Genomic DNA, 25,933 nt, shown 5'->3' with positions numbered 1-25,933 from the left:
CTATAATGTTTTGCTGCCACCTAGTAATTATTCAGCTGTTTGCAGGTCAGCTACTGTAGCCCTAACTGTGCACAAAGTGCAATCTTTTCGCCACAGATCATTACTTTTGTTGTTTTCTGGGTTCAAGTAGTCTTACAATTTGAGTTCTAGCAGTTTCTTGATGGGTATCTCAATATGCAGCCTTGTTGAGCTTTTCCTAAATATAGTTTGGGCTCATTTACATGAGAAATATTTGTGTTACTCCCTCCAGACTCCAAATATTTTTGCTAATTAGAGCAGCTTAAATCTAGATATCCAAAAAGGAACAAAGATTGCCAAAAATGAAACCGTAATTATATATCTTTCAATGGAGCAGTTTCATGAGTATAGTTTCTTACTAAGAGAAAAAGGGATTCACAACAGGGGGATTAGCTCAAATGGTAGAGCGCTCGCTTAGCATGCGAGAGGTAGCGGGATCGATGCCCGCATCCTCCACTTCCAATTTTGATGCTATTTAAAGAGAAGCCCCTATCAAAAATAAATTGCCTCAATTTATTGTCTGCCGTTTTGAGCCAACGTTTTCCCGCTTATTAATGGTGTAAATATTTTTTACTACAGCTTTTTACTACAGCTTGAATCCAGTTCCCAAAGGGACAACGCTTTTCGAGGACGAGGATGGGAGGGTTATGAGAAAATCAACTCTACGGCACATCCACCGCACCGAGTGGGAGGGATTCCACGAACGAGCCACATTTCAGAAGGCAAAGAGGAGGAGGATTGCAGCCTGAGGGAACTTTTAAATTTTAGGTCCTTGACATCTTCCTTGTGCGATCCAGGAGGTAAATCACTCGGGGCCTGTTTCTGCTGAAGGCAAAACCTCGCTCTGCCACGTGCTTTTAGGACTCTCCGAGTGGAGCGGAAGACGCTCCGTTGCGTTCCTGAAAACTGAGCCGCTGAGGGGAACAACTGAACGGCTTTGTTGAGGCTGCGACGGGGACGCTTTTCGCGGGCCTTCGGCAGCTGCTGTCACCCCGGCCGCTGAAATATTTTTTATTTCATTGGCATTATCTCTCACTCTGCACTCCGCGGTCATTGGGAGTAGCGGAAATCTTCTTCCGACCCCGTCCCCAGCAACCCCTCTATTCGGCCCTTCCTTGGAAGCGCCTCACAAACCAGATAGAAGTAAGGCGAAGTAACCGTAGCCACGCCCACCCGTGGTTTGGCCAATGGCTTCGACTCACCAACTTTACGACGAAAACGAGTTAATTGGCGGCGCTCCCGCCCCGTCGGCTACCATAGCAACCATGTCACCATGGAAGTGGACGCGGCCAGCCAATGGTGCATCGTGTTGCTATGGAGAGGTACAGCGGACCAATAGGGAGCTGGATTGTTCCAGCTAAAGAAACATAGCCTATGATAAAAAGCGTTGTTGTTGCCTGGGCAACCGGCCGAAGGGAGGGCTGGCCTGGCCCGGTGCCTCTGGCGGCGGCGACGGGAGCAGGTTGGTGGATTTGAGGGGAGAAGGGAGGCGAGTGGGCCGCGCTGGGGTGATAACTGCATCCGTTTTACCCTCTTGTTCTCACCTGTGTGTGTCCAAGATATACAATTAAAAAATAGGAGTTTATGGACCTTCCCTTCATTGCCTCGCCATCGAAGCTTCGGTTCCGGAAAGGGGGTCGAAAGAATAAAGGGGAGAGTAAAATAATGGTTCTTCTGCGTCTACCTGACTGATTTCTGACTCCATGTGACAGGCGGCCCCTACGAACGGGAAGGAAATGGAGGGGGCGTGACGCTCAGGTATCCACTGAGCCATTAGGCAAAAGATAGTAATAGCCCTACGGATTAATCTGTCTCCTCCCACTCTGACTAAAACATGTTCAGACTTTGTTGTTTTTACTCTATTATATCTGTTATGTATTTTCCTATTATAGAAACATCCTTCAGGAATGACGTGTCCCCAATAGCAGCCTCTCATATCTCCCAGTCAACAGTATCTACAGCAATATTGTGCCTGGTTCACACAATTAACCAATTGCATAATGGCTTGATGCAAGGAGTGAACTGAGCCTTGATATTATTCAAAATTACAGGATAATATATTGAATGCTATGTTCTTTTGGAACCAAGTTAAACATACCTCGGCATGTGTGACACAGCCTGGCTGGGGTACTGGGTCAGCAATTCTTGTACTTTTAATGTTGTGTATGTATTTATTAGTTTTATACCTGCATTTCATTTGAAAGCTTAAGGTAACCTTGTGAGATTGGGTTCAGAAATTGTGATTGTCTCAAACTCAACTAGTGTTCACCCAAGTGCCCATCCAACACTTTCATCACTACCTTCTACTGGCTCTCTGTGAAAGAGTGAGAAAAATATCTTAAGAACGTTTTCTTAAATACCACATTCCCCTTATTTGCTTTTTTCCCTAAAGTAACACCACCACTATCCCGGCAAATATTGCAAACTTTTCAAAATGTATTTATTTCAGTTTGATAGGTTTGTGTTGCCAAATGTTCCAAATATCAATCTAGGCATGGTATTTCTAGAGTTGTTATAATTCAGGTATTTCCTGAATTCTCCAGATCAAAGCCAATAAGAATAACCAGAGTTATTCACAAATAATTTTGAATTTAAAGCTAGCACTGTAAAAAGGGATCAGGAACCTGACAGCCTGTTAAATCAAGTAGTATAACTTGTATCAATCTGATTCCTGCTGTTGTGGACAGCTATGTCTCAAGTAGAATATCTTCTTTGATAAATGACTGCAGTCATTTCGATTATATTCAAGCTGCTGAAATCCGACAACTTTTCTGAAGGCAGGATTGGGGCTAACTTTCAGTACTGGGTTTGGCAAAAATGATGTTGGTAGTCTGGATTGAATGAGAAAATGTTAAATGTTTCCATTCAAGAAATTTGAATGATATTCTTATAGGAAGTTCAAAATATAGGTTTTGTGATCCAGTAGTTTGTTGTAATAAATTAGGGCTAAATCGGTATTGACTGAAGAGTTTTTGTGTATGTGTTCTTATTAGTATGATATGATAGGTAAAGGTAAAGAGGAATTTTAGGTAAAAATGTGGCCATTCCATTTTGTTCTTTAGGAAGTACTTCAGACAACTATTGTAGGAGGATGAAACCACTCTGGTCATCGAGATTACGATGGAAATACGCTGTGGTAGCCTATTGTTCAGCTCCAAATTTGACTCTGGCAATTTGGCTCATGTTGAGAAGGTGGAACACCAGGAAGGTGATGGTGACAACAGCTTGAATGGCAGTGGCAGCATCAATACTTCTTCTGCCTCAGTGGTGTTTGGCAACTCCCTCCCAACTGCAGACTATGAATTCAATGTGTGGACCAAGCCAGATTGTGGTGAGACAGAATATGAGAATGGGAACAGGTAAAAGCACCATTAAAACAACATCCATTTTTCTATTTTATCCACTGATTGTATAAATACAATTGTCAAGGAAGCTATTCTAACCTTTTTTATCCTTTTCCATTTAGTAATAGCAGGTACCTATCATCTGATATCATTACTTTAGAAGTCTATTCTGAACAGAGACCAGACGTTTTCACTTTTAATTTGATTTAAATATTGATACATATATTTATGTACAAAGACACATGTATGTACATATGCATATATGTATTATACATATATACATACAGTATAACAAAATCTTACTCCAATGGTGTCACAATTTAAAATACCAGAGAAAGGGAAAGTGTAGGTTGGTAGACAGGAAAAGCATATGAATTCTTTAAACAGAAAAGGAATGGAGGTCAACTGTGAAAAGGACAGTTCCTAATTCCAAGTGTGCCTGGTCTTTCTGTGCAGAAATGCAATTTCTGAGATCTGAAGTGTAAATGACGGGTGGCTATTATCTAACTCTTCTTTGTCTTTCCCCTTTCTTCCCCAGATCCTGGTTTTACTTTAGTGTGAGGGGAGGAATGCCTGGCAAGTTGATCAAGATTCATATTGTGAATATGAATAAGCAGACCAAACTTTATTCCCAGGGAATGACACCTTTAGTCAAGACAGTACCTGTCAAACCCCGTTGGGAACGCATTCGTGAGCGACCTGCCTATGAGGTATCTGCATAACATGTATTTTGAGGAAAGATATGCTGAGGTTGGGCTTAAATGTGCTATTATATCCAGGTGGCCTCCAAAAACAACATATGACATGAACCTGACTTTCTTAAATGTGGGAGTGGGTGGAAAAGTGAATTTATTTGAACCACAATCATCTTTGGGCTTCATAAAAGAGGAATGGCAAAGGCAGTATCTAATCATCAGAAAGGGAGTCTTGAGTATTGATTAAGAGGTCCTGATATTATCTGCTTTGTGTTCCTATTGGACTGTTTCTTCCATGTTTCAAAAGTTGGAATACACTAATTTATTCTCTCCTCTTCCATCTCCAGGATCCAATATCAGCTTGGTTTAATTTCAGGCTGTTTGGCTGAGTCATAGATGCATGCGTATATGATTCTTCTTACTGCCTAACAGTATAAGAAAATGCATGTGTGCTTACACTACAGGATCCAATCTGGGTCAGTCACTAGGACCAGAGATTTAGTCTTCCAAGTTTTCAGACTCATGCTGGACCTCATCCTCAGAGAACTTTTCCCTCACCAGAACGTGTGCTTTGGGCTATTCTATGCATAATATTTATGTGGTACCTAGTTGTGTGTAGCCAGCAATAGCAGAATTGAACCTATTATCTCAGATACTTTACTTTAGAAGCCTATTCTGATCATTACTTTAGAAGCCACACATAATCAGGCACTACATGAATACTATGCATAGAATAGCCCAAAGCACACATTCTGGTGAGAGAGAAGTTCCCTGAGGATGGGCTCCAGCATGAGTCCGAAAGCTCGAAATACTAAATCTCTGGTCCCAGTGACCAACTCAGATTGGATCTTGCAGCATTATGCTGGGACATGTATATTTGCCTTCATTTGTGTGCTTAGACTGCCCAAAAGAATAGATAACTTAGCCTACATATCATGGTCTTTCTAGATTCTTATTTTAACATCATGGTGCAAGCAATATTTTAGGCTTATTTGCGTAACATATCACAACAGGTGGGTTGTGTTGTGATAGTAAAGATGATAAAAGCATTGATATATTTGGTAGAGCTGAACATCTGATCCAGGTAATTCTAAAAAACTAAGGATCTTCTGCAAACCAGAATTGCAACAGGCTGGGAAGAACGTTATGTTTATTTGTGTCCTAAGTTGTCTGTAATGCTTCAACTTATACTGGAGATCATTCTTGGGCATTTTAACTCATGCAGATGGCGGAGACTCAGTTTGTCCTGTCTTTTGTGCACCGATTTCTGGATTGTCGAGGAGCCACCACATACTTTGCCTTCTGCTATCCCTACTCATACACAGAATGCCAGGACATGCTGACACAGCTAGATGCCCACTTTGCAGAGTGCAGACATCTCTCTCCTAGCAGGTATTTCTAGTTTTGATACAGTACCATTCTCCTCCTAGCAAGTCTTATATCTTATAGAGTCAACTAGGAGAAATACTTTGTATATTAAGCATATATACAAACAATTGTTTACCTGGAGTTACCTGTGTAAACAATAAGGAGGAAGGAACCAATTGGGAACAGAGTGGGTAACATTGTTCTGTTCAGACTGGGTCTTGGTGATATTCAAGCCTTCCTCTGTGATAGTGCTAGAGCTTGATCACCAAGCTTAGGTTTGGGGATGGTTGAGCAAACTTTTCCACCTCATTGTTTACTGTTGTGGGTTACTAGTATGCATAAAAATGGATCCTCTGTTCAAGCAAGAGAGACCAGAGTTGTTTTTCAGTATTACATCAATCACTCATATCTCTTAGATCGTGTGTGTGAAGGCAGCTTATATGTAAATTGAATAAACAACTAGATACCGAATGCTAAGCTTTTTCCTATTTCCTGTCCATTAGCACAAAATAACTCATATTACAGTAATTCTCTTTAAACCCAGAACCTAAACTCAGATATGCAGGGATGGCAAAAAAAAAATTAATGCAAAATATCAGAAATGGACATCACCTTATAATACATGTAACCACAGTGTCACTTGGTTTGGAATATCCTTGCTCTCGTTCAGCTGTCAAAAAAAGCCATCGAGAGCCACCTGGAAAGTGTTTTTGTGTATATGCTTCTAGTTAATCTAGTAATTATTTGTTAACTGTTTTTCTGCTCATATGAATATCAAAAAATGCCTCTCTTGTATCTAACCAAAGGTGTCTCCAATTTGGTGTTCGTTACAGCGAGTGGGAATGTTCCAAATGATTTCAGACCAATTTTCCAGTCCTATTGGAGTTGCTAAGGCTTTAATGTGTCATTTTCTTTATGCAAAACTTCTGCTGTATCAGTGACTTACAGTCCTGCCCCCCGAATCACCATTTAAGAACTTTTTAACTCTAGAATGCATCTCATGGCTTGGATCATCAGTATTAAAAATCCTAGTCTATTATTATAAAAGCCTTTATAGAAGTAGGGCCTTCTCCTCTCTACATAGAGTGTGGCAGTAGTGTTATTATTTATTCTTTTTATTATCTTCTTTACTTCCCCCTTTTATTATTGTTAGTGTTATTATTTTCTCTGTTGCCTTGTAAGTACACTAAGTGCATCAGTACTAGAGACAACTTCCTTGTGTGTCTAATCATGCTTGGCCAATAAAGTATTTAATTCAATTCAAATTAAATACAATACAGGTTCTAGTCCGAAATGAAGCTTTATTACAGAAAAGGTATGGCAGATCAGATTCATCTGTAATTATTAGCTGTGTACAAAGAACAACACCTCCAATCGGATCATTTAAAAAGCTAGTGGTTGCATTTGTACATGCTAAACTTATTTCATTTTCATTTGTTTATTGCTATTGTACTCCATTTAGTTTAGTGTTTTGGTTTATCCTACAAATCCCCAAAATGGGTTAATCTAGTGATCAAATTAAATGTGTTGTGAGAGCCCAGCCACAGAATATTCATGCAAAACCATTTTCTTGGTAGAAGAAGCCCCTTCTTAGAATACCCTCTTTCTTATCGGACAGAATGGGTTTCCTTCTATTCATTGAGTTGGCTCCCGTCTTTGTACTAAAGAATGATTGCCAGATATGTTTTACAATTTTTTCCCAAAGAGATCTATTTGGCCCCTTCTCTCTCTCTTGGCATTAAAACATATTCATTTCAAAACTTTTTGCTGGAGAGGAGTTTTACTTGTCTATGTTTTTTATCTGCATTATTTTCTACTGTGATCATTTCCCCTGAATCACCTGTTACCTAAAATAGTTTCATTATATTTTTACTGCTTCATTTTCTGTAGGATAATGTGGATAATATTACATAAAGAATAGGAATAAATGTTTTAAAATAAATACATGACAATCAGGAATTCTTCTGGAGCCTGAAGAGATTGTGTTCTTACTGGTTAATTATTCTTCCTCAATCATTATTGTCTCCTAATGTTGAGTGTACTTGCAGCTATGGCAATGATAAAAAAGCAAAAATAACTCTTTCAGAGTCCAATTAAAAATCTCTGTGATCCTACACTGGTTCTCTAGGAAAGGGAATAAAGAAAATGAAATATCTAAATGGAAAGAAATTCCTCACCTTATTCTTTCCAACACATTTTGATAAAATTCTTGCCTTTTTACTTGATTTTTCTTATTTCTCTGTCTCTTTGGAAACAACTGGGCTTGTTTATTCAAAGAAGCTGGGATGATAAGATTGAATTAATGAAGAGGACTTGGCTGGGGGAATGGTCTGGAGAAGTGGAAAAGAAAAACTTAGCTAGACCCTTCTTTGCCCATCTAAACTAGTGTCCAACATTATGGCACAATTAGTCGGAGGGCAGGCGCAGACTCTAGAAAAGCTGAGGGGAAGCCGCGCCCCACCACCCACAGAACAAGAAAGTACTCTAGAGGACGTGGAAAAGGGAAAAAGGAGGCGGCCCCACCCAGGGGTACACCGTAAGTGACTGCTTTGATTCCCTTGCCAGGCCTAGGTGATCTCAAGTGGGAGGTAGCTGATGGGCAAGATTTTTCATCGGGCAGCCTTTGTGAAATAATTTAATATGCTTTGGGATAATTTTTCAAGATCTAAATGGTCAGTTTTTCCCTCTCTCATCTCTTCTAGAAATAAGCTTATCTCAAAATGAGGGCCCATCGAAAGGCTGAGGCTACCGGAAAGTTCCTCCTGGCCTTCAGCTTCATATGAGTTTTCAGAACACCCAATAGAAAACTGTGGGAATGGGTCTTTATTGCACAAGGTTAACAAGTTGGCCCAGATAGCTAAAATAGTCCCGCTTGAGTGTTGGAATGATTTTTGGATCAAAGTCCAATAGAAAAATGGACAAAGATGAGAAATGAAAATTGGCAATAGAGAAAATTCTCTAGATGTTCCTTCCTCTCTCTTCCAAAGTAAAACCCTTAAAAGAAGATTATTGCGGGGTGGGGGGCTTGTGTGAAGTTTTTTGGTGGGAGGAGGCAGAAGTCAGTATGAGGATCCTTGGACAGAACTAAAGGGTGGTGCTCTTGGAGTAAATTAGAAACCACACTACATTGAAATGGCCTGCCTATTCTGTTAATCTCCAGCTATCTGGATGCCATCTATTATCATCGGGAATTGTTGTGCTATTCCCTGGATAAGCTTCGTGTGGATTTGCTCACCATCACATCATGCCATGGCATGCAGGAGACGCGGGAGGCTCGACTGGAGAAGTTATTCCCGGACAAAAACACACCCCGACCACACTGTTTTGTGGGAAAGAGAGTAAGTTAGTCGATGCATGTGAGATGTAGAAAATGCTGCTGTAGAAGCTGCTGAAGTGGTTGTAATGTAATAGGTTATTCAGAAAGAACCATAGGTCTACAATTGCTGTGGATGAGCTAGGAAGGCAGTTGTGACTGCCCATCCCTCATTTCAATGGGGGATAAACCATCAAGTGTCTTCTGACAATACCAAGGCATTGCTTTGTCTGCATCAATCAAGACAACCCTCCCCCTTAATTTGCTTTCTCTTCTTGTTGCTCTTCCTCTATTTTTTCATCTGATTTCCCCTCTTGATTTTTTTCATATTTCACATTGCTTTTTTCTGTTCTAATTGCCTCTTCCTTATTTAACTGAAAAAAATCTTCTTAGTAATTGCTTATGTATTTTTCTCTCTCCTGTTTTTCTTTCACATTCTTTGTTCTTCTGGCGGTCTGTGAGTTTCTATTTGTTTTTAGCAATGCCTGTTTTTGAAAACTTCATCCTGCGCAAATGATTTTCCCAATAACTTTAGGATTCAAACTATTTCCTTTTACTTTTCTCTTCCTCTTTTCTATTTGTATCTTAGGGTGAGCCTGAAGATACTGGTAGGCGTTCTCTTTTAATTTCTGTGCTGTGACACTTAACACTAAAGCAGTACTGTATACTGGTATAATAATTATGATGTCATAAACAGGTGGGAAACAAAAAGATTTGCATGGCTTGTAGTCTTTAAGGAAAGCTAAAACACTTCCAATTTTGAAAAATCACTAATACTTTCACATTTTTCCTCTTCTTGACCCCTTCATCCTGTGGTAGGTATTTTTTCTGAGCAGCAGAGTACATCCTGGGGAAACACCCTCTAGCTTTGTGTTCAATGGATTTTTGGAATTCATACTGAGAGAGGAGGATCCTCGGGCCCAAATGCTGCGTCGTATGTTTGTCTTTAAGCTCATCCCTATGCTAAATCCAGATGGAGTGATGCGAGGACACTATCGGTAAATATCCTGCAGAAATTTAGGCTTTGGAAGATGGGTGTTGGACAGGAAGAAGCTCTGGTTCCTTGTGATTGATTGTAATCTTTCCACATTTAGCTTCTACAGCAGATTATTATTGCTTGGGGGTTGAGAAAGAGCAATAGGCTAAGGCCAATAGGTGTGGAAGGAGAGTAGATCCTTGTTTTTCCTCTTTGCCCTCCTCCAGTTATAAGAGAATTGTAGTAGATTAAGATTGAAGACTTGAAGTGTTCACATGAGATCATTGATTTATCAAGCAATATCTGCTCTGCTCTCAAAACAACAGCCAGTCCAGTCCAGTCCAAATCTCTGAGCCTGTGATACTGCCTAGCCACTGAGCTAATGAGCAGAAACATTGACTAGGATAGTTTGATGGTCAGCAAAGTCTGTTCCGATTCATAGATACATTATAATTGCCTCCTAGCTTCATATGTGGAAAGGATGAGCTGCTTGGATCTCTAGGATAAACATTTAAGTGAACAGTCTGTAAATAATGTGAGACCTGGAAATATTAGCTGCACATTATGCACAGACAATAGTTGCAATTTCTCTTCCTTCACAAGTGGAAGACTGTCTTAATTTATTCACCACCTTGAGTTATTTGTAAAAATAATAAAAGCATGAAATACATACATACCTACATTGTAGCTGTGTTCAAGATCCACAATAGACATCTTTGCCCAGTCCCATTCATCATGTTTTATTCTGCTTCCCACAGGACAGACGCTCGTGGAGTTAATCTGAATCGTCAGTATTTGAACCCTGATGCAGAGCTGCATCCTGCTGTCTATGGGGCCAAGGCTGTTATGCTCTATCACCATGTTCACAGCCGGATGCAGCCTGGTTCTCCTGATTGGCGCACCTGTGTCCCTCTGCTCAACACAAAAACAGCCAATCAGCGTTGTACCCGCAAATCCCATAGCGAAGACATCCCTCTTACTGAGCTGGAGAAAACAAACAACTTTCACAACTGTTCTAGAGATTCCTGCATCACCTCACCTCAGGACCTTGAGGCTTCAGAGGTACCAGGAAGCAATGACTCTGATGTCTGGATCCTTTCAAAAGAACTGTTACCTGAACATTGTGAGAATGAAGTTGAGCATCCTCCACCACCAGCTCCAGAAACCATCCCACCTCAACAGAGTGGTCTGGCGTACTATGTTGATCTGCATGGACATGCCTCTAAGCGTGGCTGTTTCATGTATGGGAACAACATTTCTGATGAGAACTGTCAGGTGAGACCTATTTGGCCTCTTTAGCAATGCACTGAACAACACAGGCAATATTGGGCTCATATAATCTCAAAGGCAGGGCAGAAGGGATTAAAGGCAGATAAAATAGTCCCATATTTGGTTCCTCCAAGATGAGTTTAGACTTACTTAAGGACATTAAAGATAGAGATGAAGTGGCTTCAGGGACAAAGGGGATGTTTTAATGTATGCCTCTCCTGCTTTTTCCTCTAGTTAACTTGTTTGTAGGACTGGGTTTGGAGGGTTACAGAAGACTCAGCTGAGATTCTCTGACTGAAGTGCTAAATACTTTCTTCAGGTGCCTTTCAGACCAAAAATGATGTCAAGTTCCTATGTGTGTTGGTGCTGTTTTCTAACTTCCATGCTGATGATGTTGTTTGACCCTGGCACACAGTCTTCTGAGCATTTCATGTACTGTGTTTGTGTCAGCGTCACTCCATTACATAATTAGGAAAGAAAGACTAAGAGACTCCATGGGTTGGAAATCCAAAGTACTTTTACTAATTATAAATGGTAAGCAAGCAGTTGCAAAGCAAAGTCTACTTAATTAGGCGCGAAAGCGATTGATATATAGAATAGCCCATTCCCCACCCCTTAGGATCATAGCTCCAGGCCAATCATAAGTCCTTCAAGTGTCAGGTGTGAGATAACTTCAAACAGGCATCACGAAGATGGAATGTCGAGGCCGTTAATCTACGCAGGAAGCTCTCACGCATGCGCCATCCGAGCATCTCGAACATCCTAGAAGATTCCTCCAGCCCATCAATTAACCCCTCCCAAATACTAGCCCTCCCTCCCCGTTTCATGGCAGCTGAAGCAACAGCAATGCAGAAGCTGACAGTTTGTTCTGTTCAATTGTTAAACCTAATCACCATGAATTGCTTTCTCTAGTAGGGTGAATCTCTGTCTTCAGTTTCTTTGCTAGATTGTTGCTTCCCAGCCAGTGTCTCTGACAAGAAGCAAAACTGGAAGAGTGTTGAGTCTCCAGTCTCTTTAATTGTTTTACAGGTTGAAAATATGCTATTTCCTAAGCTCATCTCCTTGAACTCTGCTCATTTTGATTTCACGGGGTGCAACTTTTCAGAGAAGAATATGTATGCTAAAGACAAGCGGGATGGACAATCAAAAGAGGGCAGTGGGCGTGTGGCCATTTACAAGGCCTCAGGCATCATTCACAGGTATGTGCTTCAATGAGATACTGCCTCATGATGACAACCATTGGTTCTGTAGGTCTGTTCCTTTTCTCCCATCTCCAAACCTCCAATATCTACAAAGTTCCTGTCACCTTAAGAATCTGGTAGATCAAATTGAAGCCAGAGAGAAGAAATTCCCACAAGTGAAGTAACTGTTGAGAGGAAGCTCATTAGGGAATTCTGGCAGCATATGTAGTAACCCTAGCACCATGGAGTGAATTTCCCAGTGCTAAATAGTTGGCCTTCAGGCAAAGGCTAGGATTTGTATAAACACTTGCCTTTGTATAAAAAATAAGTTCTATCTCATATTGACAGAAATCCATATTTGAGCAGAGGCATATGTTATTGTTTAGAATGATTTCATGCTGATCCTTTTGGTGCTATCAACATATCTCTTTTTCAGCTAGGAATAACAAGAGACCAAGAGTCTTTTCATTAGCATTTTGGTTGTTAGAGTGTTTTCAGACTTGGCAACTTTAATATATGTGGGCTTCAACTGCCAGAATTCTCTGCTGGGCTCCTTAAAAGTTTCCTTTTAAAAGAGAGTTATATAATAGGTTGCTACTAGTTAGATTGACTTTCCTGATATATTCTAATTTGTCTATTTGGGGTGTTCTTAGTTTTTCCACATAGGACCTCTTTCTTTGGTCCCACTCTGAAAAATCCAGAAGACAGAGAATTTAACAAATCAGTGCTAAATACAACTGGTAGCTATACAGCATTATGATCTGGCAGATGAGAAAGGTTAAAGAAAATTTCTGTGTTTTTTTTTAAGTTAGTGAAACCAAGTATTTAGTTATAAAAAAGAAGCTTACTGGTAAAAAAGGAATACAGAAAAAGAAGGTTAAGCAACAACCATGAGAACACTCATATAGCTCTGGGATGTCAAGTGTGTCATCACATTGTTGTCATGTGATGTATCGTGACTTTTCCCCCTTCACTAAATCAGGGGTGGGCGTGGCCAGGGCATGATGCATCCAGCCTACGGCCCACAAGTTTGACGCCCCTGATTGAGATGAATTAGCCACTAATAATTAACTGCCCAAATCATAGTTTGGATTTCAGCAATGATTAAAATTCACTGCAAAGAGAATAGTTGAAGAAAAACAACCACTGGGGACCCTTAAAGGTCTTCTCCTTTTCCTCCTGTTGCTTGAATGCTATCCCAGGTGTAGGAAGATGCAATGCAGAGAATAAAAGAAAGCTGGCTTCTTTGGGGAATCACAGAATTGGAAGAGATTGCAAAAATCATCCAGTTCAATCCATTGCTCTGTGCAGAGAAATTGATGCTTTACCTAATCAGAGCAAGCAGAATGTTCCATTTCTGATGTCAAGAGTCTAACAGTAAACCATAATATTATTTGGTGCCTGAATCTATCTTTTTACCAATGCATAGTTGAATAATAAAAACACCAGCTATTTTTTTACCGATAATGTTATTGATGAAAAGGTCTCTATGGCAACATCTTTTGGGAGAAAAAAAATACGAATTCAGTGTATTAAAACATTTCATCATAGAATTACCTATCGGTGGTGTACAGAATGTATCATATTAAAAACTAAGAATTAGTTCATAATGTGCATTAACATTGGTAACCTTTTCCATCTGTTTCCTAGTTACACACTGGAATGTAATTACAACACAGGAAGATCAGTCAATACTGTTCCAGCAGCATGTCATGATAATGGGCGGGCAACACCTCCTCCTCTCCCAACATTCCCATCCAAATACACTGTGGAGCTGTTTGAGCAGGTATCTCAGGCCACCCCACCCCCATCCTAGGTTCAGTGTTAGATTAAGTCACCATGTTCCAAGACATGCGGAAGAGTAGTCTACACTCCTACACTAGGAAACATCCTCCTATCCAGGGAGAAGTATTTGCAAAGAGCTTTCAGGACTATTTATTTAGTATATATGCAAGGGGGCGCGATGTCCTCTCTCTCTCTTGCTCAAGCCCTAAACACACAGACAACTCCTCATACCATGATAAATTCAGAGGAAAGCATCCGTAGCCTTTGGATTGTGGGGTTATAAAGTTGTCCAAGTGGCAAATTCTTACATGGCTAAAAATTCTGGAGTTTCCCAGAATTTCAGCATTTCAGGGAGCTGTGCCGAGGGTGTGTTTTTAGACTTTCTTGTTCTGGCTCTTCAGATTCAGGAGTAAGTTTACTAAATGCCTGCTTAGATACTGTTCTTTCTTGGATGCCAACAAATTGCACATCACAGACTGAAAAGTAGAGCCACATGAAAAATCATTTATCTGGCAGGCATTGATCATCATAAACTCATAGTGAGGTATCCTCGAATGCTGGCAGGTGATGGAACATTGTTCAGATGCTGCTATAAAATGTAAATGATTTATTTTGATTTTCTGCTACTATGAAATGTAAAGTGATTTACTTTGGGATTATCCATTATCAGGCAAGCTTAACAATGGCTCAGCAGTTAAAGACACTGATCTTGTCAGCTGGAAAGCTGACAGCCTAGGTTTGAGACCTGAGCACCATGTGACAGAGTTGAGCGCCCATTATTTGCCCCAGCTCCTGCCCACTTAGCAGTTCAAAAGCATGCAGATGCAAATAGATAAATAAGTACCACTTTGGTGGGAAAATAACAGCATTCCGTGCATCTCAGCACATAGTTATGCTGGCCACATGGTCATGGAAATGTCTGAAGACAACACTAGCTATCTCAGCTGAGAAGTGTGCACTGCCCACTAGAGTTGGACATGACTGGAAAGGGGAAACCCTTACCTTTACCTTAAAATTGGGAAAATGGAGCAATGTCATGCCTTTACAGTGGAAAACTGATTTACAATGAACAGCACAGGGATGACACAATGCCTGTTAAAGTGTTCTACCCAACATTCTGGGGTTTTTCTCCCAAGTTTTTGCTTTTGTGTATTCTCTGAAACATATAAACCAAACATGCCATACACAAAAGAAATTTGGAATCATGGAATTGGGACACAAATTGGTACTCAAAGAACCTGCCAGGCTGGAAATTGGCTGGCCTTATCTTCAAGTTAATTGATGCCAGTGACAGGATGCCTCAGTATTGTTTTCTCTTCTCAGCTCATTGATCAACATGATATAAGTTTAGGAACCACATCTGATTACCATATTTGAGGCCTTTGATAAAACTAATTCACCCTTTATTTGTAGAGGTGTACTTAGCAATTGTTTAAGGTTGGTGTCTTTCTGGTTTATTTTTATTGAATCCTGCTCTAGATTTAAAAACTATCAGAAAAACACTAATAAGGCCTGAATTTTAACAATCTACTCCATCCTCCATATACAGGTTGGAAGGGCTTTAGCAATCGCAGCACTGGATATGGCAGAATGCAACCCCTGGCCTCGGATTGTCCTCTCTGAACACAGTTGCCTTAGCAATCTGCGTGCCTGGATGCTGAAACATGTGCGCAGCATGAGAGGAGTGACAGGCTACTCCAAGAGGAAGGGCACCAAAACCCCACCCAAGGGGGGCAAGTACGTGACCAGATGGGGATGTAGGTTCAATGAAAAAAGTAAAGCTCATAGGAAATTCAACTGGGACAGACAAAGGACTGTCTCTAGGAATTCAGGATTGTTTTCCACAAATCTTTCCCTGACTTTAATCTTGGATTGCCGCAGTCTCTTTATTTGCAGCTTTGCTGCATAGAAAGTATATCTGCCTGGATAGAATACCTGCGTTCTGGAGGGTTATTATACCCTTCCTTTGACTTACATTCAATTAGTCCTAATAATAGAATAGAATCAATCTTCCTGTAGATTATTTTGTCACAAAAGCTTTCTTTTTAAAATAATTGAGAGAAGAGGTGTTTGTGTTTTTTTGAAATTGCACCTGCTACCTTGCAATTCTGATCCTTATGGCTGGAAGGAGAATAGAAGGCTAATATTCTAAAAAGGGGACCTGAGAAGGTTAAATGATAATCCTAAAATCCTCACTGATTTATATTCGGTTTGGAAGAATGCCTCCTCCTCTACCTTAACAACAGTTCCCTTCAGATTTCAGAGAAAAGGGGTTAAGAAGAAAGAAATGGTACTTTGTTCTAGTACTATTTTCTCTTCTATTGTTTTAGGAAAGGATTATATGTGATCTATTATTTTCTTCTAATACGTGCACTGGTGAGAACACTACAATTCAGTTTTTAGCAATAAAATTAATGGAACTACATTTAAGAAACATGGCAAATTTATTCTATGTTGACAGGAATGTTGCTTTATATTTTTTTTTTATCTGGTTCCTTTTAACTCCTGGTGATAGCCTGGACAAGTCCCTGAACTGTATTGGCAATACTTTTTCAAAGTGGTTTGCCCTCTCCTTCTTCCTAGGACTGAGATTGAGTGACCACTCCAGTTGCCTAGCTGGCTTTGTTCTTAAGGTGCTACTAGAACCCAGTCTCCCAGTTTCTAGCCTGGCATCTGTAACTACATATCAAACTAGCTATCACTGTATATTTATTTTATTTTAGATTTAGCTTTTTTTGGCCCCACTCAGTTGCTGTGACTCTACCCTGAATTAAGAGATTACATAGTTGTTAAAAAAAAATACCACCGCAAGGTGGTGAACATATTTAATATTCCTCTTCCTTCTATTTTCCCCACAACCTGTGAGATGAGTTGAGCTGAGCGAATTTATTTTATGCTAATTTTTTTGAGGTTTATGTCTGATAATTTTAAAACAGTTCTGGGCAGCTCATAATAAAACCATAAGAATATATAAAAACCAAAAATCAACCTCCCAGGGTGCCCTAACAACTCTCCTTAAACTCTTATCCTAGTCCCTGGGTAAAGAGCCAGGCTTAATGTCCTTTTACGAGGAAAGGGAAGAGAAAGGAGGTGAGCAGGAGACGAATAGACTGACAATTACAGTTGTATATGGGAACAAAGACATTGTGGTTAAGCATCATGCAAAAGGCTTCAGAAGGGCTACTTTAGAATCTTTGTATCTCAGATGCAAAAAAAAATAACTCCTGCCAGGAGCACTGGGTAAAGAGCTGCTCTGTCTCTGATTCTTTCCTTTTATATTTTCTTCCAGTGGGATTTCTGCTTCCAGCTCAGAGAATTCTCTCTGCCGAGCCAGAAGCTTCAGTAATGGTAGTGTCAATCAACAAGCTACCCCTCAGGTCAAGACCTCACCCAGCTTCACCTTCAACTCCTCTCACACCCCTGCCTCTTCGGGGGGGTTGGGGCAGAGCCCTCGGAAAGGTGCCTCAAGGGTGCTGGCCCTTGTGCGAGGTAAGCTGCCTAACGAATCGGTGCTGGGAGCGTTCAGATGGATCTGGGAATGGACGTGCTGTGGAAAGAGGCAGCCTTAAAAGAACGTTATTTCTTCTCAATTTTTGAAATAAACACATACAAGAATCTTACACAAGTTTCCCCTGTGTCAATCCAAGTCCCCTTTCACCTTTCATGAACTTCAGATGGCCTCTGTGATACCTGCATATAGCACTGGACAGAGATATCACTTGATAAGTTGTGAACTACTGCCTCATGAGACAGCTGCAGGAAAATGGTGTTCTCTAGCAATATGTTGGGTACTTTGAAAAAGGTTATGGAGCCTCCTCTTTTCAACCTCTCATGAGATATACTCTGTTCCTACCCTTTGGGCTGTTGTTTTATATTGATTTCACACTAGTGAGAAGCTTTAGAGTAGTGTCTGTGCCAATGAATTTTGTCCTCAGTACAATTTATTAAGCTAAGAGGGGATAACGTTCCTCAAGAGCAGAGGTGTCAAATGGGGGGGGGGGGCACGACGTCACAAAGTGTCATGTGATGGCAACGTCACGCCACGAGTTTGACACCCGTGATCAAGAGTATTTAATTATAAAGCAAGGATCTGAGTCTGAATTCTTCAGCTCTAAATCCCTACCGGTAATATATATAGTGAGGGGTTGCAAACTGTATCATACTAGATGTTTACAAATAGCCCCTAAATATGAAACCAGGTAAAATCCAAGGTGACCCAGTCAGTGGATGAAATACCACACTCATGATGCTCTTTTCTCTTGGGTGAAAACAAATATTTGAGGATATAAACATTATTCTGCCTGACATTGACAAACAATATAACCATAGATATTTTGTAGTTTAGTGTATTAAGTGAACCCAGAGGATGGGTTACTTTGTGAACAGTATTGAGTATGTTATGTGAATGCATCATTGTGTCAAACTCTGTGTTGGTAAAGCTTAAGACAGAGAGGACAAATACTCAGCAATTCTACTTTCTTGGTATCTTTACTTGCTGCTGCTGCTGCAAAAGAAAAATATCAACATTTGACAGGTCTTAAGGAGGAAGGAGTCAGTGAATAAACTTACATTTTGTGTCTCAGCAAACAGTACATATCTGTACCTTCTATAACTGACTCCCTTCCCCAAGCAACACCTTGCTGACTTTGTAATGTAGGGTGAGGATGCCCCCCCCCCCCAATTCCCCAGACTCAAGAGCCTGCAATACAATATAAGCACCAATCTCCTCCGCATGTGGCGGAGCACAGAAAGAAATTGACATCCTTGCAAGGATGAAATGTCTGCTTTTCTGAAACTTGAGCTTTCCAGTAATACCTTGGGTTATTCTGTCTTCCTCCTGAAAATATCAAGACAGCCTGTCCTAATCTTGCACATTTGACTGGGCACGTGCCCATGCACATACACACATTGCAGCTATATTTTTCATGGCTTGCAGTAGCACTAAGTATGCAATACAGTTCTCCTTTTTGTTGGGATCCCCCATTCCAGGGCTATGGGTCAGTACTGGTCAGAGACCTGTTAGGAACTGGGTCATGCAAGCAATGGGTAAACAAGCAAAGCTTCATCTGCACATGCACAAGATCTAAGTTACACGTAAGACCACGCCTCCCCACTGGTCTATGGAAAAATGGACTTCCATGAAACCGGTTCTTGGTTCCGCAAAGGTTGAGGACAGGTGGTCTATAGTACAATACACACTGAAATAATGGAATTGGCCTTAGTTGAAAAGAAGGTAACAAGAGTTCTCTCATCTTCCTGTGCTACTGTAGATAAGCTTCTTTCACTGAAGGATGATGCATAGGTAATTTCTGTAAAGGAATAAGTAGAACCTAAGGGATGGTAATACCAAGACCTTTCAGAGCTGGCATTTTGCTTGTCCCTCATCCTACTTAGAACCTCGAGTTCAGGAGAAGAGACGCCATCAGCACCAGACTTTGCTACGAGCTGCTGTGAGCAGCATCCAGGCACCCTCTCTCCCTTGTTCCACCAGAAACACGTCTCATCTCCAGCTGACTTCCAGCCTAGGCTCCTGCTCCCTTCCAACTACTATCAACATACCAGGTTTGTATAACACTGCCCCTCCCCCTTTGCCAAAGAGTGCCTCTACAACAGAAATTAAATGGACTATTGGAATATGCCAGCAGAAGAGATATAAGTGATGTAACTGGTCACATACTGTTGACCTGTTCCTTCTAGATGTCAGTTGCACCTATATTACCTGAGTAATTAAAGTGTAAGTATAGCCACTCAACTCACAGTAGGCCACAGCATGAAGATTCAGGGAGTTTCTTCTTTCCTTGAACTAATCTCTAGCTATCCTTTTTCTTTCTTGCAAGGTTGGTTGGGAAAAAAAGTTTACTGACACTAAACATAATTTAGTGATGAGAGAGATATTTGACATTGAAGTTGTAGAAGTGCAGACCAGTCCATTTATAGGGGCCTATTCATCTTCCCATCCACCCACTCAAGCTGTTCGATCAAAAAAAAAAATTCAGATAGAGAAGCGTGTTATTTTTGAGCAGAGTTTGCTGAATGCTGCTTTCAAACGGTTTTTGTAATTGCAGTTAAACTGGAATCTAACATCACTGTGATTTTAATGGTGGGTAAAAGCAGCATGACTTTAAAAAGTTCACTCTAGGCTGCCAGGACAGTTTTATTTATTCAGCTTACTCTGTATGTCATTTGGAAGAAATACTTGGCTTTCTCAAATAGGCTTTTGCTTATACAACACAACTCAGAATGAGTAATATATGTAAGCTCAAACAATTGAAAGTCTTGGAAGGGAGGCAAAAATATTTTTTAAGCCAAATCTGCATCAGCTTAGTCTTCAGTGGCAGTAATATATAGACAAACCAGCAAATTAGATCAAATCAGTGATGGAGATGTGATAAGCTATATCAGAGACTCAGCAATTTGAGAAAAAGAAACAAGCAAATCATTGATGAGCCTGTTTTTTAAAATACAATATTGAACTTTTGCATTTATTCTGGTTTGACTGAAAATAAGATTTATTCAAATCTGCTTGTATCTTCAATCTTTCTAAGGATTCCATCCAGAAATTGACTTTTTTTTTACTATTCACTAAGGAAGATACATCTTTCCCAATTTTTTGACTCCTTATGTATAGGCATTTATCATCACATTTTAAAAATAGTACTTTATTCGCAGATAAAAGGAATATAATCATCAAAATTAACACCTGAATAGGAAGGATTAAACATCTGAGAAACCCAGTATCCAGCCAAAATTTTTATATATTTTTATTTGTAATATTGGCTGTGTTTGTATGATACTTTCCCACAACTTAAGATAATTTATTCAATTTACTCAATTTTTTTGGGCAACGATTTATATAAACAGAAATTACATAGCATGCCAGATTAAATAACATCTTACTTAGTTTGTGGTTCCATGGTGTTGAAATTAATGTGTCTGAAGTGAGCAGCTGTCCTGATTTCAGCAAGTCTCTATGAAAACTCAATCACAGTCCCTTTGGATCTTGACTGAAATCTCTGCCCCAAACAATACAGTGAACCCAATATTATCCTGAGGGACAACAAACCTCCAAGTTTCTGTTAGGGATATCATTCTGTCACTGCTAAATATGATGGATCTCATTGCTCCACAGAAGTATCAGAGTCTGATACTTACAGCTTGAATTACCTCCCTCATTTACCTTTCTCTCATTGATCATGCAGGACCCAGCTGCACCAGCCTACATAAAACTGCCAAGGCTAGCACTGAGCATGTCCCTGAGAAGCTGAAGCCTCCACCTTGTGGCCTAGCGTTGCTACAGGTAAAGGGCAGTGATTACATTGGTGCAGAGAGCTTGACTCTCATGGGTAAATACCATCTCCCTGGGCTGCTAGTCTGTTTAGGGCTTTCCTTACACTAGAGATCAATCACTGGGCTGTTAGTTGTCTGGCATTACCAAACTTTAATAACACATTGTAGGACCCCGCTAGCACAGTGATTTCTTATCATCAATATCCACTGTACCAATACTATGGTAGCAATGGACATACAGGCTTTACATGCAATCCTAATATCCCAATTGGTTTCTCTTTCTCCTTGCAGAGCTTTTCAAGACGGCTGAACAATGAAAAACTATCAGAAACTACTAGGTAATACCAGCTAAAAGGTAACAAATAGTAGTTTTATAGACGGGTGGAAAGATCTGTAGGATTTCTCCTCTTGTGCCTACTAACATGGAAGGACTGGGTTTGGAAGAGTTTCATATTAGTCATCTGTAAGCAAGAAAGCTAACACCATTCTAGAAATTGTTCATATTCTTAGTGTTGGTTGTCCAGCATTCTCTTAGGATTCCTAAGGTCCTTTATTACTGGTTGACTATGATGCACAACTTCCATCCAAGTATTTTCCTTGCAGTCTAGATATATTGATGCCTCGGCCGAGCCGGATTCCCATACGCAGGAGACCAGTAGGACAAACCCAGCACTTACTCAGATTTCATAGCTGCAGTGAAGACTCTTCCCTCAAGGTGTGGAAATACACAGCCCCAGAGATACCAGCACAAAATTCCTTGCCAGGTAGGTTCTTGCAGGGCATTCTGTACTGTTACCAAGGCTGCCATTTGCTCTTTTTGGACAGTCCCTCAGATTTTCCATACTGGATAGTGGCAACAGATACAACCTTGTTTCTCTTCCTACAGAATTTCAACTGGAAATGCCAGTAACGAGTCAGAGGGAAGAATCACTTTTTATGTGCCCTCACAAAGTTTTGCTGGACGAGGTATGGGGAGGAGGGAGCTCTGCAAAGCCAGCTGCTGCTGCAACCCTTACCTGCAGCCGCTGCCATCCCCTTGAACCCTTGTCTTGTAGACAGAAGAAGAAGAAGCAACGCCTTTACCGTTGTATAGGCAGTAGCCACCCTCCTTATTGAAACTTTGGGGCAGCATAGCTGCAGTTGACATCATTAGTCCTCTGAGCCAGCTCTCTCTGTTGCAGCATCTCCCTGGGCGACCAGATTCCCCCCAACTCACCTACCGCAAGATCCTGTCTTTCTGCACTGAGGCCTGACTTGCCAGTGGGGGCACAACAGCTGCAGCCAATGTGCTCTAGCTCCTCAAGTGCCACACCCCACAGCATGCCAGCTGACTCCAACTCATCCCTTGGTGTGGAAGAAACCTCTCGAGACCCCTCTTGTTGGCACTTGATGAGTTCCAGATCCAATCACCCCCTTCCCCTCCTCTCCCCTCTTTTAAACCAAAGCTGCTTTTTAGACAGCAGCCAGTAGTTCTGACTTTGAGACTTTGCCAGGAATAAGGGCCTCACATCACATCCTTTTTTGTAGCCAGCTACACAAGACATTGAAGGCTTAAGGGAAGGCTTAATGTTTCCCAGCAATCCTCGTCTGAAAATCCATCTAATTTGTGTTTTTTGTGAAGGAGGTGCCTTTCAAAAAAAGAAGCAAACCAGGCTAACTGCAAGAAGCTGTGTAGGTGCATGTATGACACGTGGAAACCATAACATGACCAGCTCCTCCTGGTCTGACTACAGCCCAGAGCGGTGGCCAAGACCTTTCCTCCAATGTTACTTCCACCACTGTACATAATTGGTTACTGGGTTGGAAACTATTTTTGAAACAAGTTTGTCTTATAACATGTTTCTATTAATAAATTTCGTTTGTCAGTAAAACAAAAGAAAACCTACTGCTTTTTGAAGTGTGTGTGTGTGTGTGTTGTGTGTGTAAGAGAGACTGATGGTTGGAATGGGAAGTGATGCAAACGTAACAAGTCTCTGATACAGAAAATGAAGTGTATTCTCTAATCATTTATTATCTCCAGGGTTTCAACAAAGCCAAGTACAGCTATAGCATCTGGGCCTTCATGTGCTGATGGCTCTGCATTCTGTCAAAAGAAAAGGAGGGGTGGGTGTGAGATAATCACGGCCTCTGGATCCATGGGAGGCAAGGGGGGGGTAGAAAAGAAGGGGAGCCGAATTACCTTTGGGGGCGGGGGTGGTCAGGAGGGGGCGCTCCAGTCATTCGCTCACTCCTGCTTCTTCGGGTTGTTGACGGCCACGTAGTGATAAAGGACGACCAGGAGAAAGAGCGAGACTCCAAGCATATTGGCAAAGATGGCCAGCTGCACGTCCGTCACCATCCTGCGGGAGAAAAACAGAGATTAGGCCGCCACTTTGGCCGCGGGAGGGCTTGAAGGGACAACGGGCCCTAGGAGTCTCTCCGCGGGAAGAAAGCGACGTGGCAAGGCCTTGGAGCCAAGTCCTCTCACCTCTCGGTTTGGGCAGCGCCCCCACCGTCCTTCTCCTCGTGTCAGTCTGTTCCGAAGGCTCCAGCCGGCGACGTCAAGGCAGGCCGCTCTCGCCTTCCGCTCTCGCTAGAAAAGCTGCGGGGGGAGGAAGGGGGAACGGAACCGACCGAGTTCCGGAAGTACTGAAGAAGAGGCGCCGCTTTCTTTCGTGCCGTCGCGCACCGCCCTCGGCTCAGGGAGTCGAATCCCTGCGCCGGGAACGCGCGATCGAGCGCCCCCCGGCGGCTTGAAAGGAAAAGCGCGGCCCCACGGCCATCCTGTAGGTGAGTCCGGCTGGTGTCTGCTCCGCCTCTCCTTGACGCCCTACCCCCTTTCTCGGATCCTTCAAATGCATCAAATGAAAACGCAACACGCGCGTCTAAATTTACCTTTAAGGGGCGTGTTATTTAGATGAGACACTTACATACTCCGGACAGCTTGGAGAAACCAGCCAATTAAAAATAAAAGCAAACTCTTAATAAGCAGTAAAGATAGTAGTATCCTCGTCCAGGCAGAGACTGGGGATAACCGTGACCCGTTTGTCGAACCCAGAGAAGACTGTATTGTCGTTCGGCTTTTCATAACTATATAATACAATACAATACAATACAGTACAGTACAGTACAGTACAGTACAGTACAATACAATACAATACAATACAATACAATACAATACAATACCAGAGTTGAAAGGGACCTTGGAGGTCTTCTAGTCCAACCCCCTGCCTAGGCAGGAAACCCTATACCGTTTCAGATGTTGGATAGCCATTTGTCTGAAACGGTATAGGGTTTCCTGCCTAGGCAGGGGGTTGGACTAGAAGACCTCCAAGGTCCCTTTCAACTCTGCTATTGTATTGTATTATGTAGTTATGAAAAGCTGAATGACAATGCAGTCTTCTCTGGGTTCGGCGGTTATCCCCAGTCTCACACAACCTTTGCAGCATCTCCATGGTGACGTGATCAAAATTCAGACATTTGGCAACTGATTCATATTTATGACGGTTGCAGCATCCCGGGGTGACGTGATTCCCCTTTGTGACCTTCTGACAGGCAAAGTCAATGGGAAAGCCAGATTCACTTAACAGTTTGACTAATTTAGCAACAGCAGTGATTCACTGAACAACTGTAGCAGAAAAGGTCATAATAAATGTTTCACTTAGCAAAAGAAATTTTGGGCTCAAATGCCATCAGTCAAGGACTACCTGTACATTCTTGAAGGAAACTGAAATGGGTTGAGTTGAATTTGGGATGCACAGAGTTCTGAAGAAGCAGGTACTCATGAAGGAGGATCTCCACAAACCTGGTGATCAGCTTTTCACACGTGTGGGTGTTGAGGCTTTTAAAGAGCCAAAACCTCCTCTTTTAAGACCACAGATCTTTCAGCTTTCTGCAGGGTTGGGAGCAGTGGTGGGATTCACTTACCTTCGCTACCGCTTCGCAAATGTGAGCATGTTCACTTGCTACCCTCGCACGAGCCACCTTCTGTGCATGTGCAGAAGGTTGCACATTATGTCGGGGTGGGTGGGCGGAGCCTCCAGCAGCCACTGCTACCAGTTCACTCGAACCGGTAAGAACCAGCAGAATACCACCACTGGTTGGGAGGAAAAAGGATAGCGGAAGAGCACACCAGACACTTGAGAAGGAGAGCACCAGTGGTGGGTTGCAGGCGGTATGCCCTGGTACAGGCGTACCAGAGCCTGCCCGAAGCACCAGATTGGCCCGAAGCACCAGATTGCATTCCGGTTCAGTGCTCCGGAGGGCCCACCCACCCGCCCAAGCTCCTTGCCGGTCTTTTAAGTCTTTGGCACTTCTGCGCACGGCGCCCACAGTGCCTGCGTGATGCTCTGCTGAGCAGCTGGAGCATCGTAGAGGCTTGCGGAGGCGCTAAGTCACATGTGCACGCTGCTCGCGATTGGAACGGGATCCGGAACTCGCCACTGGAGAGCACATGCTCATAACAGACTAAAATTGCCTCCTGTGGGACATTTAATTGGCCTCCAATAGCATGTCTGGTGAAGTGTGTCAGAATTGCTGCTGGTTACTATCACCCTATGGGGAAACCACACAATTACACATGTACTCTCTCCTCCCCTCCCCCATGGCACCTCCCCTTTAATCCTATACTATCTTTATAACTAAACCTAGAAGGTCATATTTAGCTCTCTTGCATTCAGTCTTGTGGGTTTTATTGTGCTTTCAGCCTCATTGTATCA

General features: G+C 41.8%; 2 protein-coding genes and 1 non-coding gene across 8 annotated transcripts; 2 read left to right on the top strand and 1 right to left on the bottom strand.

Annotated features, from left to right (window-relative positions):
• The first annotated feature begins 401 nt into the window (after positions 1-401).
• TRNAA-AGC (transfer RNA alanine (anticodon AGC)) lies at positions 402-474 on the top strand. Its single transcript has one exon. It is a non-coding gene; the product is annotated as a tRNA-Ala (tRNA).
• A 941-nt stretch (positions 475-1,415) lies between these two features.
• AGBL5 (AGBL carboxypeptidase 5) lies at positions 1,416-23,106 on the top strand. 5 transcript variants are annotated; one of them, XM_087717385.1, is made up of 18 exons: positions 1,416-1,480; positions 3,081-3,377; positions 3,901-4,072; positions 5,283-5,449; positions 7,812-7,961; positions 8,586-8,763; positions 9,558-9,736; positions 10,473-10,989; positions 12,013-12,182; positions 13,815-13,950; positions 15,499-15,686; positions 17,239-17,438; positions 19,344-19,511; positions 21,149-21,246; positions 21,528-21,574; positions 21,840-22,000; positions 22,123-22,202; positions 22,418-23,106. In XM_087717385.1, the coding sequence occupies exons 2-18, from the start codon at positions 3,139-3,141 to the stop codon at positions 22,487-22,489; spliced, it is 2,922 nt and encodes a 973-aa protein (XP_087573511.1). In that variant the 5' UTR covers positions 1,416-1,480; positions 3,081-3,138; the 3' UTR covers positions 22,490-23,106. The 5 variants fall into 5 exon arrangements, with proteins under 5 accessions (XP_087573511.1, XP_013923342.1, XP_087573512.1 ...); XM_014067867.2 differs by having other exon boundaries at positions 22,123-23,106; XM_014067866.2 differs by lacking the exon at positions 1,416-1,480 and adding an exon at positions 1,560-1,776 and having other exon boundaries at positions 22,123-23,106.
• Positions 23,107-23,222: 116 nt separating this feature from the next.
• OST4 (oligosaccharyltransferase complex subunit 4, non-catalytic) lies at positions 23,223-23,927 on the bottom strand. 2 transcript variants are annotated; one of them, XR_015696891.1, is made up of 3 exons: positions 23,704-23,927; positions 23,416-23,575; positions 23,223-23,319 (listed from the first exon to the last, which is right to left on the bottom strand). XR_015696891.1 is itself a non-coding variant. In XM_087717388.1 (2 exons), exon 1 carries the CDS (start codon positions 23,572-23,574, stop codon positions 23,461-23,463), a length of 114 nt encoding a protein of 37 aa, XP_087573514.1. In that variant the 3' UTR covers positions 23,223-23,319; positions 23,416-23,460. The 2 variants fall into 2 exon arrangements, 1 of the variants encoding a protein (XP_087573514.1); XM_087717388.1 differs by lacking the exon at positions 23,704-23,927 and having other exon boundaries at positions 23,416-23,574.
• Positions 23,928-25,933: the final 2,006 nt, after the last annotated feature.

Source organism: Thamnophis sirtalis, unplaced genomic scaffold, assembly GCF_051295495.1.
Source record: "Thamnophis sirtalis isolate CommonGarterSnake01/CBP01778 unplaced genomic scaffold, rThaSir2_p1.2 scaffold_6, whole genome shotgun sequence".
Classification (NCBI taxonomy): Eukaryota; Metazoa; Chordata; class Lepidosauria; order Squamata; family Natricidae; genus Thamnophis; species Thamnophis sirtalis.
The sequence above is the reverse complement of the archived record's forward strand: the minus strand, read 5'-3'. Positions and strand labels throughout refer to the sequence as shown.

Coding starts and splice junctions, on each gene's coding strand:
- AGBL5 (XM_014067867.2), top strand. CDS start 3,139: ATGGAAATACGCTGTGGTAGCCTATTGTTCAGCTCCAAATTTGACTCT. Junction 8,764..9,557: donor ACTGTTTTGTGGGAAAGAGA/GTAAGTTAGTCG, acceptor ATCCTGTGGTAG/GTATTTTTTCTGAGCAGCAG. Junction 15,687..17,238: donor ACCCCACCCAAGGGGGGCAA/GTACGTGACCAG, acceptor ATTTTCTTCCAG/TGGGATTTCTGCTTCCAGCT.
- OST4 (XM_087717388.1), bottom strand. CDS start 23,574: ATGGTGACGGACGTGCAGCTGGCCATCTTTGCCAATATGCTTGGAGTC.